The sequence below is a fragment of the Chelonia mydas genome, chromosome 9 (assembly GCF_015237465.2).
Source record: "Chelonia mydas isolate rCheMyd1 chromosome 9, rCheMyd1.pri.v2, whole genome shotgun sequence".
NCBI classification, from domain to species: Eukaryota; Metazoa; Chordata; order Testudines; family Cheloniidae; genus Chelonia; species Chelonia mydas.
This window is the reverse complement of record NC_057855.1, coordinates 35,701,786-35,720,604: the sequence shown is the minus strand read 5'-3', so window position 1 is coordinate 35,720,604 and position 18,819 is coordinate 35,701,786. Positions and strand designations below refer to the sequence as shown.

Here is an 18,819-nt window from a genome sequence, read left to right as displayed (position 1 = left end):
CCATGACACCTGGGAAGAGGAGAAGGCAACAAAGAAAGCAGGGAATAGTCCCAAAGGAGAGATGAGGAAGTGAGAGAGAGTAGAATGTGCAGATGTACTATGGAAAGAAAATGGACAGGAAGCAACCAGGAGAAGAGGTAGAGGTCATGAGGGTAAGGGTTACAAGAGAGGGGATCCAACAATAAACACATTATTGTCATTAATTATTACTGAAAAGACAAAATAAATAAAACCTCCAGCTTTCTAATGCCTGCTGAGAATGCTAACAATGCAAGCGCTTCCAGGGCATTCTCCCCCTCCACCACCACCAAGACATAGGCACTGGGGCTACTAGGAGCTTGTGCAACCCCCAGATCTTTGGCCAATGTTTCTCAAAACTCGACAGGTGTAATCACAGGGACAGAGTTCCAATCTTGGATACCTACATGTAGGCTCTTAAATCTGTATTTAGGCTCCTATAGCAGGTATTCAATTCCCATTTCAGAGAAGAATTAGCTTTTTAAAAGTCTCCTGAAAGAATTTTAACTTTCAAACCTCTCTTAGAATATTTAGCACAAAATTGCTCAGAGTGGGTCTGCTCCTGCATTATTGTCATAAACTGACATTGTTCTTGATGCTTTCTAGCAACTTCAGCAGGTGTGTGAGTGATAGATGCTACCACACGAGTATTTAATGGGAACATGACTTTAATTCATTTCCATAAATAAAGGGAAATAGGACAAAAAAGAATTGATTAAAGCCACCAGGATCAGCCAGGGGCATGGATGAAGTAGAAAGTATTAGTTTGAAACTGAAAATGTGGCTCATAATAAAAGTACACGAATCCAAGAGCAGGGTGAGCTGTAAGATGTTGTTAGAAATGTTATATAAAAATAATCAATATACATACCTCACTGACCAAGCAAATGGCATACGGTATTTCCCCAGCTTGCCACAGAACTGTTTGTTGGATTTTAACACTTTTTGTGCACACTAGGTAAAGAAAAATAAATACCATTGGTATCATCAATGTCATCATCACAGTTTTTGAAACAAGGTGCGTACCTATGCGTACCGGAAATGCAATTTAGGTGGTATTTATCTGAAGGGTTAACAAAATCAGACCAGAGTGGTGGAGCATCATCATGGGAGAAGTTTACTAGGGAAAAGTTGCACTCTGCTGGAGGTCCGCAGGGGGTGGCGCTGGCCCTGGGAGGAGGTGAGAACTGGGTAACAGGGATGCACTGTTTACGTACATCCTCTGAGCAACCTCTGCTGGGGGGTCTTTTATGGAGCCCCTGAAGAAATTTAGTCTTCCCTTCCCTCTGGTGGAAGCCACTGGGAAAGGGCAGCAGTGGAAATACTACATGTTCTTCCTGAAAATTAATCCCTTCCATAGTCCCAAGGCTCTCTTGTTTAAATTAACTAAATGGTAAGATTGATATTCTGGTCTCAGAGCTGGGATATCATAGTGCAGCCAGCAGATGTCAACCTCGATTCTGTCTTGCCTTACAATTTCCGCAACCCCGTTAAAATCAATGGGGTTTCATGCGGCCTAAGTCAAGACAGAATTCGGCCTTTCAGTGTAGTGTCTGCAAAGCATTTTGAGTGCATATAAATCCAAGTAGCAGATCAACCCTGGAGTTTAAAATTGTTCAGGCAGACCAACAGAGGAAATTTTTTTTGTTGAAATAGTTAAAAAAATACATGTCAGGAAAATGTGTACCATGGCAGGTACCTTTAGGCGTTTACAGTTTCAATCTCTCTCTCCCAGTTCATTGAAATTAAATTTTCTGAAACCTCTAAAGTGGGGACCTCAAATCTGCTGCGGCACTCTGTGCAACACACTCAAGTCCTAATCATTATGTAGAGTCAAGATATCAGAGTGGTAAATATCTCCTTAGCATACAGAGCCCTTCTTAAACCCTTATGTGAAGGAAGGGCAAGTGTGAACTGGCCACACAGGGTATGTCTACATTGCAGCTGGGAGGTATGCCAGTGCCATAATATCCACACTGCTATTCTTAGACACTTGGTGCCAGCTGAGCTAGCTTGAATCTGTCTACCCCTGCTGGGCATCACACCTCTCAGATGCAGTGTACACGTACCCACAAAGAAGCCTCTGCACCCCATGTGCACCATGGAAGTAGGCTGTACACCTGCCTACTTGGGACTTTAGCGGGAGACTAGCTAGGATCCGATGTTCCAAAATCACTTTATAATGGAAGCAGTCATCCTTTTAGCCCATTGCAGCATTGGTAATGTAGTCATGCTGCCTGCCTTTAGATTGCAGCGTGTGGATGGCTGGAACCAAACACCCACCTAATTCCCCTCTCAAAGGGCAGTTACTTATGCTTTGTATGGGGCTGGGGGCATTGAAATTCACTCAGCTAGAATAATATCAGCACAAGTAGTACACAACAAATAGATTATAATCACACAGTATTTCATCTAGAATGCATATTTACCAACTCAGTTCTATTGCCAGATGTCCTGATGCAAACTACATCTACTATATTAAGTTTATTCTTGCATTACATGTTTAAGGGCTTCATCTTACTTCCACTGAAGTCAATAGGAATATTGCTACTGACTTCAATAGGAGAGGATCCTAAGTGAGCTTGTACAATTAAGCATCCATAAACTCATAAGCCTTGCAAATATAGTGTGCAGTGTTTTCCACCCACAGGGGGGGACATTTACACAAACAATCAAAGAGGCAATTTATGTTTATATTGCATTACCTTATTAGAGTCTGGATTCTTAATGTAAGGTTCAGCACTGCTGGCAATATTTCCCATGAGCACCTTTTCTATTCTTGCCACCAAAACAATCTCAGAATGGGGGTTACTTATGGAGAAAAGAGCCTATGAATAAAAAAAGAGTATAGTTAATAAGCATATAACAATTCTGTAACAAGTGGAGACATTGTGAATGCCCCCAGTTGGTGGAAAGGAAGTTCCTGTTTGAGCCTAAGTGAACCTAGAGGGCTTCTGTGTTGGTGGATCTTGCACTTTCTTCTAGTCCCCTTAATGGGGAAATGTTAGATCGTTTACACAAACTGAAGCCCTTTATGGTTCATTAATCTCTCTTAGAGTTACTCACATACATATGTTCTCTCATAGTTCAAAGCAACCACAGAGTCACATCACAACGAACAGTAAACACAACACACAGGAGTCACTGGCCAGCAATCTTCCTCCTCATCTTTCAGTCTTCACACAGAAGTGTGCCATACTGCATCTCATCCAGTCAACCACCTTGTCGAACCAACTTGCTGTGGGTGCCCTCTGCCCCTTGCACCTGGCACCAATCCCTGCAAAACTTATCTGGCCCATATGTCTCACAACTCAAGTTTTCTTTGTCTGGTCATCTTGATAGTATCCGGTATCACTCCAGTTATGCTGTAAATTTGAGCGATCATCTCCTCGTTAGTCGTGTATGAGGTATAGCTTATGCTCAGCAATCACCTGTAGTTTTCCAATTACAAGGCGGAAAGCTTCTTAATGTCCTGGCTCCTTAGCGTCAATGTGTCACATACATACAGCGCGATGCTGAAGACAAGAGACTACAGCAATTTCATTTTGCACTTCATGGTAATACCTTTGCTTCTCCAAATGTGGCTGCATGTCACTAGGGCAGCAGGAGTGACTCCAATTTTATGTCAGACCTCTAAGTGATGTTTAGCATCCTTTGTGGTCAAGCTACCCAGGTATTTGAAGTGCTCAACACACTCCAATGTCTCTTCAAATTTGGGTAGAAATATCTTCAACTTTTCAACCGTCTTTGTCTTTCCATGTGATATCTTTAGACCTAACAGTCTCGGCTTCCATCTCTACTCTTTCGAGCAATATTTGCACCTCTTATTCCGATGATCCAATCTGGTCAACATCACCAGCAAACTACAGATGACTAATTTTTCATCCATCAATGGGTACACCATTCTGTAGGTTTCCATCAGTGGCTCTTAAAATTTCTTCTAGATAATCATTGAAGAGGGTCGGTTATAGTATGCAGGCTCATCTGAGACTTATCCACAAGTCACTGAGTGTACGTAAACAGCACTAAGGAAGTCTAACTGAACTTAAAGGGAAGTCGAATTAATGCCTCACTTTTGAATTTCTTTGGAATCCCAGAAAGGGCTCATATTGACTGGTTATCTGTTTTGTGATATGTACACATATGTAAGATGAGAATATTGAATATGATACCAGAGTGATATATTTTCAATACAATAAATCAGATCATTTGTATTTTTCATCATGATTCTCCTTTTGCTTTACATACAGAGGAATCTGTATTTCTGGATGTTAAAACAGCAGAGCTGATTTCAAACAAAAATGTAACTAAAATTAAAACTATTCACTGGAAAATATCAATTTTGAGAATTATGTTTGATTCTCTGATTGGAAAATTTGAAATAAAAAATGTTGTTTCAAATCAACATTAAAATGAAATGACATGTTTTGTTTCATTTTCATTTAAAATATTGTTTTGTTTCAGTTTGGGAAATTAAAAAAAAATCTATTTTCAGTTTTTGGAAAACAGTAAAAAAGCTTGAAAATCGGTGCTTTCCCCACTTTTACACACTTCTTTATCTTTTCCCCCGTATCCCATTCGACAAAGGAGGGAAAAGTACAAAAGCGAGAGAAAGGATAAAAATAAATTAATTTAAAAAACAAAAAATGAAAGTTGAAATTTTTCAGTTTCCAGAAATAAAAACGTAATGAAATGATATTTTAAGTTGAAACAAAATGAAAAATGTTTTATCACTTTGACATTTGAAAACTAAATGAAAGTTTTCATTTTGAAATGTTGTTTTGATACGAAATAAAATTAACATTCTTCTTTCATGTCATTTTGAAAATTCCTTTAGAAAACCCACCACTTTTTGGTTGAAAAATTTTGAAAGGACATTTTTCTTACAGAATTTTCTCTGGCAAAAAATTGAGTTTCTGACCATCTCTACTGGGGCAGCCCTATGATATCCCAGGTAACCAGGGAGCTTTCTTTCCATTAAAAATTGCCTCTAATGAGATAGCATAGATGCCTATTTTTTTAAGAAATTTGGTCACAGCCATACAACGTACTCATTTGTATGCAGTTTAATACCTGATTGTAATAGTATCTACAACTGAAATTATAAGGAAATTCTGGAGTCAAAATGTGATACATCATGTTGGAATTTGGCCTGACTATAAAGCCAAACATCCTTTTGCAAAAAGATGAATTACAGAACTTACTGAAGACATGGTCCCATTACCATACAATCTTAGGACCCAGTTCAGGAAAACATCCCTATTCAGGAAATCTCCCAAGCACATGCTTAAGTGATTTCCTGAATCAAAGCCTAAAAACAGATGTAACGTAAATTAATAATATGGAAAAGAAAACAGGTATGGAGAGTAAATGGAGGACAAGAGCTACAATAACAAGACTGTGTCATAACTTAGAGAGTAATGCAGACATCTAGATGAGATTTTAAATTGTGATTTTGTTTGGCTGGTTTGGGAGAGGTCAATGATTGAGCCCAAAGAGTTAGCATAAAAATGGCTGCACACTTCATGGGTTTCTCTAGATGACAGATACTGATAGTTTCAAAGGAGCCATTAGAGCCCAGTTTAGGATGAGTACAGTGCATATGGAACACAAGTACCATTAGTGGTGTGAACAGTCCCATTTAGACATCAGTGAGACACGTCATGCATCATGTACCTGTTTTGGATACTTCAACCATGTCTCTGGAAATCCCTTGACCAGTGGTTCTTCTGCTTCACTTGCGTCCATTGTTTCAATATTGCCATTTTCCAGTGAAGACGAGGAACCTAAAACCATCTGTGTAACAAGTGTGTGGTTCAGATCCACATGAAAATCAGCAGAGATTTTCCTGTTGTCCCTGATATCAAACAGAGCCACGCTCACAAAAAAAGGCTCAATCTAGAGATAAAAATCAGAAACAGCTTGATTAAAATATAATACTATCAGAACACAAGAGGTTTAAAACCTATCAGTTCTATGTCCAATGTGCCAGACTGTGCAGCCACCAGAGGATGTAGGGTGCAAGAAATTTCTCCCACCCTTGCACCACTATGCAGGTGCAGTACATGTTTTTAGTCCTTGAACTCCAGGGCTGCAACTCTAGCTCTGCCTGCAGGGTTAGACTACCCAGAAAGGACTGGGAGAGGTCAGGTATAGTGATAGCTCTGCCTGCACTTCATGTTAGCTAGCAGAGCTGGAATCACAAAGGGCAAAACAAACACAGCACTGTTTTGGGAGGACGTCGCAGCACTCATGCTCTCCTTGATCTTGCTCTTTATAGCAGTGGTTCTCAAACTTTTGTACTGGTGACCACTTTCACATAGCAAGCCTCTAAGTGCGACCCCCCCCTTATAAATTAAAAAAACACTTCTTTATATATTTAACACCATTATAAATGTCGGAGACAAAGTGGGGTTTGGGGTGGCAGCTGACAGCTCACAGCTCACAACCCCCTGAGAAGTCCCGACCCCCAGTTTGAGAACCCCTGCTTTATAGCATTCCTTTGCAATTGTGCATGCAGTAACAACAATAAAGAACTTTGCTGACACAACGTTGCCGTTTTCTCACCAGTCCTGCAATATTTGGTGTTTTTTTTAAAGCACCTGCTCCTAGAATTCAGTGATTAGGCCAAAATCTCAGCTTTCATTTTTTTAAAAAGTGTTTAGCTTCATGGTTGCAGAGAAAAGCATGAAAACATGAACCCTGTCGTTCAAAAAACAAACCAAACATTTAGCTCACTGGATTTTTAAACGAGTTTCGTGAGTTTGGGGGGCCTGACTCATGATTTCTGAAAACTTGGGTTTGACAGTACAGTTGGCATCTAAATCGGAAATGTGAATGAGAAATATGCAGACCAGCTAGTTCACAGATAAGGGTTAAGGTTACCAAACTGATCCCTTGAGAAACACATTTCACAAATGTCCTGACACAAAAGGCTTGGCTGCAGTCATTACAGTTTACAGCTGCTTTGCATTGCTCTGTGGAACAGGAGAATCTGACCCTTAATGAAATTATGGATGCAGGGCGCATTAGCAGATAATCCATTCCATGCTTTCGTAGTTCTGGACTGAATTATTGCATTTCCTTGCTACAATCATCATTACTTTACTTCCCCAGCTCCTTCATTCTGCTGTAAAAGTACTGACCACCATATGCTGATTATGCACCCACTCTAGTGGTGATCTGCAAATGAAAAATCAATGTCTCATATGTAATGGATGGAAGCTGAATTGCCAGAACATGGGATTTGATGAAATATTTGAAATTCTCCCACTTAAAGCAGGAGTTAACAAGATCCAGGGATTGTGCATTGATGGTTTAGGTTTTCTTTCTTTCTTTCTTTTTTTTTTTTTTTTTACAAGAATAAGAGCGGGAGGAGGATATTACAGATTAAGTTTTGTGCCTCAATATTTATTGTGCTTTCATGGATTTATAAAGTCTGTAAGCACTTTAATCAATAAAATGAAAGTTTGTCTACTTTCATTTAGCTTGTATACAGGCCCAGTGCTATTTTCTATCCTAATGCAATAATAATCTTCCATCATCACAACAGATATACACATCTCCTAAAGTCGGAGTGAACTACTGGGTTATGGTCCCACTTTGTACAATGGAGGGAGCACGTTAGCATTACAAAACACTGTGCTTTATCAGATGGAGTGTTGCCCGCTCTACATTGATACCAATTTGTTGTGTGCTTATAGGACCTGATCCAAGGCCCATGGAAGTCAATGGGAGTCTTGATGCCAATGGGCTTTAGATCAGCGCCATAATGCAGAGTGAAGAAAAGGCTGACCGGGATCTTCACAGATTGCTTTCTATTGCACTTAGATCCACAAAGAATCAATACCTCCAGAATATTCTATTGCTACATTCAATACAGTTATTAACCGCAGAACATTGGTCTAAGAACTCCCTAAGTACATGATTAAAGCCTAATGCATACACACAGGGAGAGGGAAGAGCGAGCTTGGAATATGGAAGAAGGAGCTTTCATCGCACCTCCTAATTGCAGCAGTAATGCAGATTTAAGGATTCCCATCCTTGAGGAAAAGAGACATGCATATGCAGAGAAATATACATAGCTTACATTGGTTATAGGATCATTTTCATTCTCAGTCACACAAGCCTGAAGATTCAAACTGAGGGATTTACAAGTTATCATGATCCTCTTTGCATCCTTTTCCTCAAATGGTTTGATCACTGAATCTGTTCCTGGAAACTCCTTTTTCTGAAGATTTGAGGCCTAGAATAAACAATTTGGGCTAATTATTTATGTGTAGTATACACAAAAAAAAATCCAACATTATAAATAAGATTTCTATCTGCACTATTGAGTACTGCAGTATCTGAACACCTCACAAACATTAATAATCTAACCCCATGTAACCCTTGTAAGGAAGGAGAGTATTATTACTCCCAATTTACAGATTAAGAGCTGAGGGAAAGAGGTTGCCTACGGTCACATAGGGTGTCTGTGGCAGAGCTGAGAATTGAATTTACATCCCCTGAATTCCAGTCCAGCACCTTGGTGTCAATTTCTTGTAATTTGAAAAACAGAGACCAATTTGAATTGTTTATTTCCCTGTTTAGACGAATGTAGACAAAACGCTACAGAATGTAACTCCAAAGACATCTGTATAGTAGATTTCAGACCTCTATCACCCTATATTTCAGTTGACTTGAATGTGGGGTGTCCTGACTACAGCTTTAGGCAAGGTTTTTATTTCTCAACAACATAAAGATGACTTAGAGACTAAAAAATTTATTTGAGCATAAGCTTTCGTGAGCTACAGCTCACTTCATCGGATGCATGCATGCATGCATGAAGTGAGCTGTAGCTCACGAAAGCTTATGCTCAAATAAATTTGTTAGTCTCTAAGGTGCCACAAGAACTCCTTTTCTTTTTGCAGATACAGACTAACATGGCTGCTACTCTGAAACCTGTCATAAAGATGACTGTTTTTCCAGTCTTGTTCCCCATTAACCACTGGCAAAACATCCATTCAATGAGAGAAGTAACAAGCCCTGAATCCTGAAGTATAATGTCTATTAAGCTACTAAAGATGTTCAAATAAATTAAAACCAACCTGAACCTTCCAAATCCCCAGCTAAGCTACTTAAGTAGCTTTGGTGAACTTTTCTTCCCATTGCTTATCTTTTCTGTATGCATCTTTGCAGTAAAAGCCAAAGTAGGGAATAACCATGAAAAATGCTATTCTTGTAGTGTTTCCAGACCATGAGGAAGTACCAGGAATCTTGAGATAGCCTGTTCTTGTGAGATTTCCAGTCCAGTTTGGGAGATTCAGGAGGTTGAGACATAGTTCAGAGAAGGAACTAAACTTTGGTATTCTTATTCCAGCTGAACCAAGCTTTGGTCCCAGTGCAGTTTCTTCTTGAAGTCAATAATATTTTGCCACTGACTTCAAGTGAAAGCAAAATTGAAACCTTTTTGAGAATCACCCACTGCTAGGTTTTAATGCCACTCATCTAAAAAGCAGATCAGCTATAAATAATGCTACATAATCAACAAATCAGCAGCAACCATCGCCAAGATGGGTAGCTCAAACACTGTTTGTGGGGAGAAGATGCAACATTCCAAATAGTGTTCAACACAGATGTGGAATTCTGTTGCATAGGTAAGTACCCAACCTGCCTGCTGACCTCTAAACAACCCTTGTGTTTTTTTGGTAACCAAGTCAGTTTGGGCCTCTTTATCTTGAATACCGTTAGAAACTAAAACAGGATTCTCACTTACAGTTATATCAGGATCTAAGGAGAACAGATTTAGTCGTTCCGTATTTCGAGAAGCTTTCACGGTTTCTTCTGTTTCTGCGATGTACTGTGGCAATAGTTAATAAATTAGTCTTCTGTATACAGACATTTTTTCCAGATACAGTTGGTAACACTTAGAAAAATTATTGATGCTTCATTTATAACAATAATACTTTTTATTTTTATCAGTAGCTATCATCTGAGGAGCCCAAAGTGTCAAACTTTAATTAAACCTCACAACATCCCTGTAAGGTAGATGCATTTTATCTCAGTTTTACAGATAGGTAAACTAACGTATGGAGAGGTTAAGCAGCTGGCCCAAGAATCACAGTAATGGGCCAGGAATAGAACCCAAACTTCTAACCATCAGTCTTCTGTGCCGATAAGGGCTGAATAATTTATCTAAAAACAAAACAGACATTTGGATTCCATTTTTTCAAACACGTGAATTCAGTGATACTTTAATATTAATTTTGGAAATTTCAGGTCAATCTGTTTCATAAGCACATTTCACAGTACAACCGGGATCAAATTTTACCCTTAGATTCATGTGCCACTCATAACTGAAGTCACTGGGGAGTTAGACACCCACATATCTGGGCGGAATTTGGTCCTTTATATGTATCATATTATCATCTACTTTAGATAAATTTGTCATGGTGATGTACATTAGAAAGTAGATCAGATAGACAATCATAACTCAGCTGCATTCATTTAAAATAGCTCGACATAATATTTTTATCATAGCTTTTTAGCCATTTGTTACCGTAAATAACCAAAAAGTAGCTGCCATTCACTTTCTGTGTGTGTGTGTGTGTGTGTGTGTGTGTGTGTTTGTTTGTTTTTAAATTAGCTCATCTTGATAGAGAAGTCTATGCCACAGTTTCAGAGAAAGAAAAAAAAAAACGGTACTCCTTTGTCCCCAGCACTACCGACAACTTTCAGTGAAATTAGATAAGATAACCACCAGTACACAGCCAATTTCCTTGGAACTCTGCAGGCAATACAGGAAATCTTGCCTCTTGAGGGCAAAGTTTCCCAAAATGCAGTGATGCTGAATAGAGAAGAGAATGAATCATTCTTGAATAAATTGACTTCAAAGGAGCTATGCTGAATTACTTCAGGGGACAATATGGCCCGAAAACTCTTAGTGTTACTTATGGTTGAAAGCTATTCTGTTTCAGATAAAGCTCCCAAGAGCTCTAATAGAAAATAACAGAACCACTTCCTCTTTTGCTTTGTCATGGCCTTAAAATACAAAATGACATGTGCTGGGGTTTAAAACCTCTCCTTATGTTAGTAATCATCTTACGAATTGTTTGGTACATGTGACCCATGCAGTAATTTATACCAGCACAGCATAGTAAAATGTCATGTTTATTACTTTTGCAAAGTCTGGGTGCAAGGTGTTCTCTGAAGAATCAGTCTCCTCTTGTGGGCAATCATAATTCTCCGAAACTTCTTCAGAATCTTAAAAAGAAAACCATTATTGAGAATGACTATAAGATTTGTATTACACCTGCAATTAACCTCCAGGTTTAAAATCCAGTTCACATCCTATTCATCTGTTCCATATTTTGTCACTTTTAGCACAGCAAATTATCAAGATATACATATTCTGTAACTGTTTAACAGAGTGGTTTTATCACTGTGACCCTTGTCCTTCCCAACGCCATCTCCCACTATTGTTTGTTACTGCCTCTTATTTTGCCATAACTAAAATTGGATGTTATTCTTTACAGGGCAAAGGTCATGTCTGTATTTGTTTTCTGAAGCATCTAGCACATTTATGAGCACTGCATACACAATAAATAATAATGCCCCTACTGAAGGGGCCTTTTCACCTTTCTCCATCCCTCTTGAGGTATTGCACAGGGGACTTACTATAATCTTATGGGCCAGATCCTCAGTTATTATAAACTGGTGTAGCTCCAGTGATGGATTTACACCAGCTAGGGACCAAGTCCTAAGGCTCCAAAAACTCCAAGGGCTTGTCTGCTGTGGACAAATAAATCCAGAATGGGGAGCTGTAGAGAATCATTCTATGTAACTCTGCAATTCTCCAATTGTAGAAGATCCTTTTTTTATTTTTATTTCTCCTTGGTAGTTTAGCCAGTTGTGGTGCAGATGATATGAGTTACTACTAGAACTTACTAAAAGTTGGAATTTCCATTTGGTGAGAAATTCCAAAAACCTTCAAAAATAAATTTGTTCTTTTTAGGAATGAAAAGTAGAATTTTCAAAATTTCCCACAAAAGGGAAATTCTGAGAAAAAATGTTTTGAAATAATCAAAACATTTCATTTTGACTTCAAAGGAGCTACGCTGAATTACTTTAGGGGAGAATATGGCCTGAAAACTCTTAGCGTTACTTATGGTTGAATGCAATTCTGTTTCAGATAAAGCTTCCAAGAGTTCTAATAGCACTTCCTCTTTTGCTTTGTCATGGCCTTAAAACACAAAATGACATGTGCTGGGTTTTTAAACCTCTCTTTGTGTTAGCAATCATCTTTCAAATTGTTTGGTACATGTGACCCACACAGTACTTTATACCAGCACAGCATAGTAAAAATGTCATGTTTATTACTTTTGAAAAGTATAAATATATAAAATAAAAATGTAAAATGAAATGTTATCTGGGAGCCCAAGCACCAAGGCTCTCGGCTCAGCCGTGGCTCCCAGCTCCACTGCAGGAAACTGGGAAGCCCTGAAAGTTTCCAGGGCTTACAGAGGTCCCCTACTGCAGTGCTCTAGCCAGGTCTCCCATAGCTTACAGGTCCTGGCTCCACTGCAGGGAGCTTGGAAGTCCTGGAGTCCATGGCTCCAAAGCAGTCTGCATGGTGTGCTGCCCCAGAGCCATGGACCATGGAAGTCCTAGGTTCACAACTCTGACTGGCAGTCCACCAGGTAGGCTGCCAAATAGTGGGACAGTCAGCTGGCAGGTTTCCAACAGAAAACCTGCCTTTCCTCTGTTGGAAGATACATCACAATCAATTCACTCCCAGGGAACATTTTGATTTTGACTCCCAGTGCTATTTGTTACAGCCTCCAGCTACTGATCTGTGGCTTTTTAGCTCAAGCTGTAGCAGCTCATGCTTTTAGGTTCCTGGTTCAATCTCTGGTATACCAGTGAAGAGGGTGGTCATCACATAAGTGGGGACTTCAATGAAATTTGAACCTGTGGCCTTTGACACTTGGGACAAGGTTTCTTTGAACTGAAAAAGTATGTAACCTACTGGTGAGTGTGTTATGCCTCTCCCTTCACGCCCAATATACAGGGGATATTAGTTGTTACCCACTCCCAGCTCTAGAGCTTTAGCTTATGCTTTTAAGTCTGAAAGTCTTTCAATCCCTGGTGTGTTGGCCAAGAGAGTCTTGTCACATAGTGAAAGGACATTAATACACAAATTCATTCACAATTGCCAGAAATAAATGCTAGCACATTAATGCATTAAGCCTCCATCAAAATGGAAACTTATAACAGCTGGGATTTTGTATTTCTTCCAGAGGTAAAATAAATAAATAAAAACAGAAAAAAAATTGTAAAATCAAAAACTAAACAAACAAACAAAAAAACACTGACCGACCTCTCCAAACTAAAATTCCTTAAAACTTTCAGACAATATCAGGACAGCAAGTCACAAAGTATACATACAAACACATTAAATGGAAGACCGATAGGCAAGACTCAATTTATATAGAACTACCTGTGCAAGGCTGTCACATGACTCAGACTGCTTTATTGGGAGCTGTGATGCTTACATAGCCCTTTGAAAATTACCCCCAAGAGTTAACTGATACTTTCAGTGAATGTAAAAGCTTTGGAGCCATTCTGTCAAAAATCGATACTGCTGTGGGTTCAGAATCCATCAAAGGTGCTGGCAGTTAAAACAATCTGATACCAAAATCTGAAGATGCATTTTTTGTATTCAGCACAAAAAGCAATGCAAATACATTCATTCTTACCAAGTTTCATATCGGTGAGATCTGCGCTTTTCCTTTCCTGAATGGTCCCCTCCGGATTTATTTGCAGGATTTTGTTGAGAGTGGAAATCCAGTCATCCATATCCTGCTCATTTTCAGCTGCCAGCACAAAGTATGTCAGGTCATTCATTTTCAGCTCAAAGGCATGCTTCCTAAGCCTGTTATTCTGTTGTATCAAAAAGAAAAAAATATTAAAATGAAGACAGGAACTATTTTCAAAAGTTATTGAAAAAAGTCACATGGAGTGGTGGGGCTTTTATATGGCAAACCACCTTAGGACTAACACTCAAGGAAATTTAGTGGCATTAAAAAACAAAACATAAATGACAAATTTTGTGATATTAATGTTCATGAAACATTGTCTATGCTCACCAGGAGACTGAAGTCCTCTTTTAGCTATAAAACTGCTATACCATGGGCAGTTCCTACATAACTTCTGGCAGTACTTTCCTACAGTATCTCACATGTGGGTTGTAACTTATGTGATAAATAATTAAAGCTCTCTGAAGACGAAAGCACTATACAAGTGCTAAGCATTGTTATGTGTTTCAGTGCTGTCTGGAGAGACCACCTCTACAGCTGAACTATGCCATACCCATTCAGTCATACAACATTCTGCTGAGAACGCCAGAAGGACACCAATTAGTATTAAATGTAGTTTCTGTGATGTGGATATTTGCCCACTAGGAACTGGACTAGCTCCACCAAACTCATTCCATCAAACAACTACCACATGGTAAGAGTATTCAGTCACCACCAACTTGGGCTGGAATTGAACTAGTGACCCTGAGGTCAAAGGTTCTGCTGCTTATGATGAATCCACTGTTTCATGCAGTCTCCCATTTCAAGACATTTACAAATGCTACCAACTATGTGAAGCTGCTGACTAGTTCCAGAGCAACTAATGAAGTTAGAAAAGTGATGAGCCCCTTTGTTCTTTTTCCCCCACCACAACTGCTGTACTGCTGCATTCCATGGACACTCCTGTAAAATCACTAGAGACTTGAGTCAGTTCCTCTCGCTGACACCGAACAGCTTTTACTAGTGCTCCTCCTACATCCCAAACCCCACCGGAAATGGAAAATTCAAGTTAAAATAACCTTTTTTCACTTTTTAGGGGAAAACATGATCCCTGAACACATCACTCACCTCTCCAAGGCTGAGGGTCAGAGCACTGGGAACAAGGTTGTTGAGCCTTCCTACTTCTGCTCTTTTCATTGAGTCACTATTTTCCCTATGCTTTTCAGTTTGTCTCGCACATGAATATTATTGAGTCATCACAATATAGTATTAAGGTGTCTCTAAGACAATGGAGACTAACAACCATCCCTTTATTATGTAGGGCACTGTCTGTACAGTACTCTCAACCAGTCCTAAAGGCCTGAAGTGCTTGGCATGGCCAGGATGCATCTGCTAAATATAACTGTCCTGTGTGTATGCCATGTGCATTATCCATTCTTCACCCCAATGTTTATATTCATTGTTTTTTAACCTTTACAGAGAGGTAAAGTTATATTTAGAGCCCTTTATGGATACAAAATTTGTACCCGCATCCGATCCACGATCTGTAAAATTGGTCTGCGGATATCCGCATCTGTGGATATAAAGCAGATATCTGCAGATTTGCAAGGCTCTAGATATAAAATTTTGATCCGTGTCCATCCACGATCAGCAAACAAGGTCTGTGGATATCTGTGGCTATAGAGCGGATATCCACAGATTTGCAGGGCTCTAGTGATATTCAAAGAAGTACTGAAGCAGTTACACCTTGTGAATATATAACACAATGCTTAGAACAGAAAAGAACCAGAGGAAGAATCTAGAACACTGACTTAATTTAATCCAACCAACGTTATTGTGAAAAAATGTATTAAACAAAATATGAATGATTAATCTCTACAAGGCTTCTGAACTGCCTGCCAACTCCATTGTATTCCTTATAAACTATTTTTTTTCTGGCAGTACATAACATCCAAAGACTTTGTCTTCAGAACAGGCTTTCAGGGAGAAAACACTTTACTTTAATCTCTGCTCAAATAACATTTCTCCTCTTCTCCATCCACTTTTAAAGTGCAAGGAAAATTCCAGTTTGAAAGATTAAAATGTCTGAGTGGGTTTCACTAATAGGACCTGAATACAGGACCCTTATTCATGTTGGTGAAAATTATCTTACACAAATAGTCCCATTTGAAGTCCCCCTGCGTACATCCAACAGCCATAAAAGAGACTGTGCCTCTCGAAGCACCATCTCTTCCTTCCTTCTTCCAGAACAGTTTGCTCCCTCTATAAATTGCTTTGTGACAATTACATAATTGAGGCCAGTTGTTAATCTAATACAGGCTGTAAATTGTACCATTCCTCTTCATTCTTTCTTCTTACAGTTAAATATTATTTACAGAACCATAAGCATTAGATAGCCTTTAAATTAGATTGTTCCCCCAACAGAGGACTGTTTAAGGAAATTCAAAGATTCCATGGAAAAAACTCAGGTATATTGTCTGCCCATTTTTCTACACAACTCCAGGACAATTTTGTTAATATGAGGTTAAGAAATCAACCAACAAATCTCTCCAGAAGACTGGAAGAACTGACCATTGCGAACAATACATTTTCCCCTTCATGGAAAGAAGACAGTGGGAAATTCTGATGAGATATTACCAGTCACCACATTTTGAAATGGCTTTTTGGAAAAGTGCAAGATGCTGTTGGTGAGCATGTTAGAGTCATTCTAAGAAGAGAAAACTGAATGGTAATTTAAACAAAATGTGAGATAATGTGTATATGATTGTAGCTATATATTTCTTAAATGAAGGTTAAAAAAAATCAATTCCCAATGTAATGGCAACCAGACTTAAAACTGGTCTATATCATCATGATGTACTTGCAGTAAATGTTTAATGCATCAGGCCCAGTTCTGAGAACCAACAGCTCTTTAGTTAATGAAATAGCTTGGTGAAATTGAATTAAATTACATGATTCTCTAATGCTAATACAGTACATTTCTCTCTTCACATTTACCAAATTTACAAGATTTTATGTGATACTCTTATAACACCAGTTATAAGCCTCTTTTATCACACTCTTTTAAACTTCAAAGAGATCTCATACCAGGATGGCCCTTCTTTATTATAAAGCATTAGTAACCATTTACTATAGCTGTCAAAGCTCACTCATTTGTTTTCAGTATTTCAGAAAGATGTCATTAACAAAAATTAAGCCATGACCATAAAGATATCGAAGAACCCTGCAGGTTTCATCCAGGCAGTAGTGCTACCTGGCCTTTTTTAAGTCTGAGGTTTCAATCTTTTTTCAGTTAATAGCCTTAATTAAATCTGATGATTGTGCCATGCTAGTTTTATAGCTCCATACATCATTGTTATTTCCCAATGCAAAGAATAAGACCTCTCGATTGTTTTCTAAGTGTAGCTCTCAAGTCAACCTCCTTGTGAAGTTATAGCACAATGTTCTTCTAAGTAAGAGAGCTAGAGTTAGGAATATGAGGTCAGAGCCTTAGCTGGCATAAATAGATGTCATGTAATTGAATTGGAGAATCTGTCTGATGGTATGGGTTTCCTCTTTGAGGAATAGCTTTGTAATTAGAACTGGTCAGGAATTTTTTGATGAAAAATTTTTTTCATCAGAAAATTCTGATTAGTCAAAACTGAAACTTCCCATTTTGGGATTTTTTTAAATTTAAATTTAATTACAACATATAAATAAAAAAAGGCTAAAATCAAAAAAGAAAGTTCTGATCATTCCCAAATTGATTTTTTTCCAGGTTTACTGATTGTGAAAATTTTCTAGATTTTTTTTCTGTTGTTGATTTGTCACAAGAAAAATGTCCAAACTCTAAAAATTCTCACGGGGCAGAAAAAACATTTTCTACCCAGCTCTATCTGTGATAGAAATAATCCTCATCTTAGAACAGAGGTGTAGACACTTTTTTTTGTTAAACACTATTGATAGAGGCTATAAAAAAATAAGAAAAGGGTTTCAGAATGTGCATTTTGTAACAACTCATTCATGGCTGCTTGATTTGACAGACTGACAATATCCTGTAATACTCTGAAAAAACCTTATGGAATTAAGATAAACTTTACTGAATTCAGTTGAGCTTTATTGATGTAGGATTCATAGGTGCTGAGTTTTTCTTTTCCCCAGGGGTGCTCTGCCCCGAGGCCTCGCCCCTACTCCGACTCTTCCCACCCTCCCGCTCCATCCACTCCCTGAGGTCCCCACCTGCTCACTGCTCTCCACCCTCCCCCAAGTCCCTCTCCCAGCTGTTTGGTGGCACCTCCAATCAGCTGTTTGCGGGCCCTGATCAGCTAATTGCTATTTTTTTTTCCGTGGGTGCTCCAGCCCTTTTAATTGCATTAAAAATGCAGTTGTGTATGTGTTATTGTGGCATTTTATGTACCTCCTCTAGCAGAGAAGGGGATGCTAATGTACTTCTTCTATTATCAGCCTTTGAAGCCACCCCCAGGAGAGGTGTGCCTACACTAGTTCAAACTGGATTCTCCAGGGACCAACAGGCACAGAAAGGATTTTTGCAGAAATAGTCTGGTTTTACACTGCCTCGGGGCCTTCTTCCTGAGCCAGCAAATGGACAGGCCCTAGACTGCTGAAAACGGTTGCAAGGACTGGGCCTACTGAGGCTCCATAAGACTGTGTGCCTGTTCTGAGGAGAAGCTGAACTTGTAACCACAAGGAATCCCCTTGGGTGGGGATTTGAAGGACTGCTCCTGCCGGAACCCATCTTAGAGCTGGGCTGAACCATGGTAAGCTGATTAGCATGTGTGTAGGTTCTTTTATTGTTTTTAATATGTATTCTCTGTAATGTTTTTTACTTTAAGAATAAAATAGGCTTGCCTCGGAAGAGCTATGTGGTAACTTATAATTTTAGAAATTACACCTGTTAACCATCTGTAAGAGAAAGCAAGCAGGTGTACTTGGGCAGCTTGCCTCTATTGGATAACCCAGCACATATAGGGAACTATGCAGCCTGGAAATATACTGGCAGAAGGGAGGGGGATGTTGGTCTCCA

General features: G+C 39.0%; 1 protein-coding gene across 50 annotated transcripts in view; it reads right to left on the bottom strand.

The window, feature by feature from the left end:
- The window catches only part of DOCK10 (dedicator of cytokinesis 10), a 247,285-nt gene that overhangs the window by 101,197 nt on the left and 127,269 nt on the right, over nt 1-18,819 (bottom strand). For all 50 annotated transcript variants that reach the window (XM_043523131.1, XM_043523117.1, XM_043523120.1 and 47 more), the window contains exons 8-14: nt 13,758-13,941; nt 11,177-11,262; nt 9,776-9,859; nt 8,108-8,263; nt 5,695-5,916; nt 2,724-2,846; nt 890-972 (exon numbers count right to left, since the gene is read on the bottom strand). In XM_043523131.1, the coding sequence (XP_043379066.1) occupies nt 890-972; nt 2,724-2,846; nt 5,695-5,916; nt 8,108-8,263; nt 9,776-9,859; nt 11,177-11,262; nt 13,758-13,941 (938 nt within the window). The remainder of the gene's footprint in view (nt 1-889; nt 973-2,723; nt 2,847-5,694; nt 5,917-8,107; nt 8,264-9,775; nt 9,860-11,176; nt 11,263-13,757; nt 13,942-18,819) is intronic.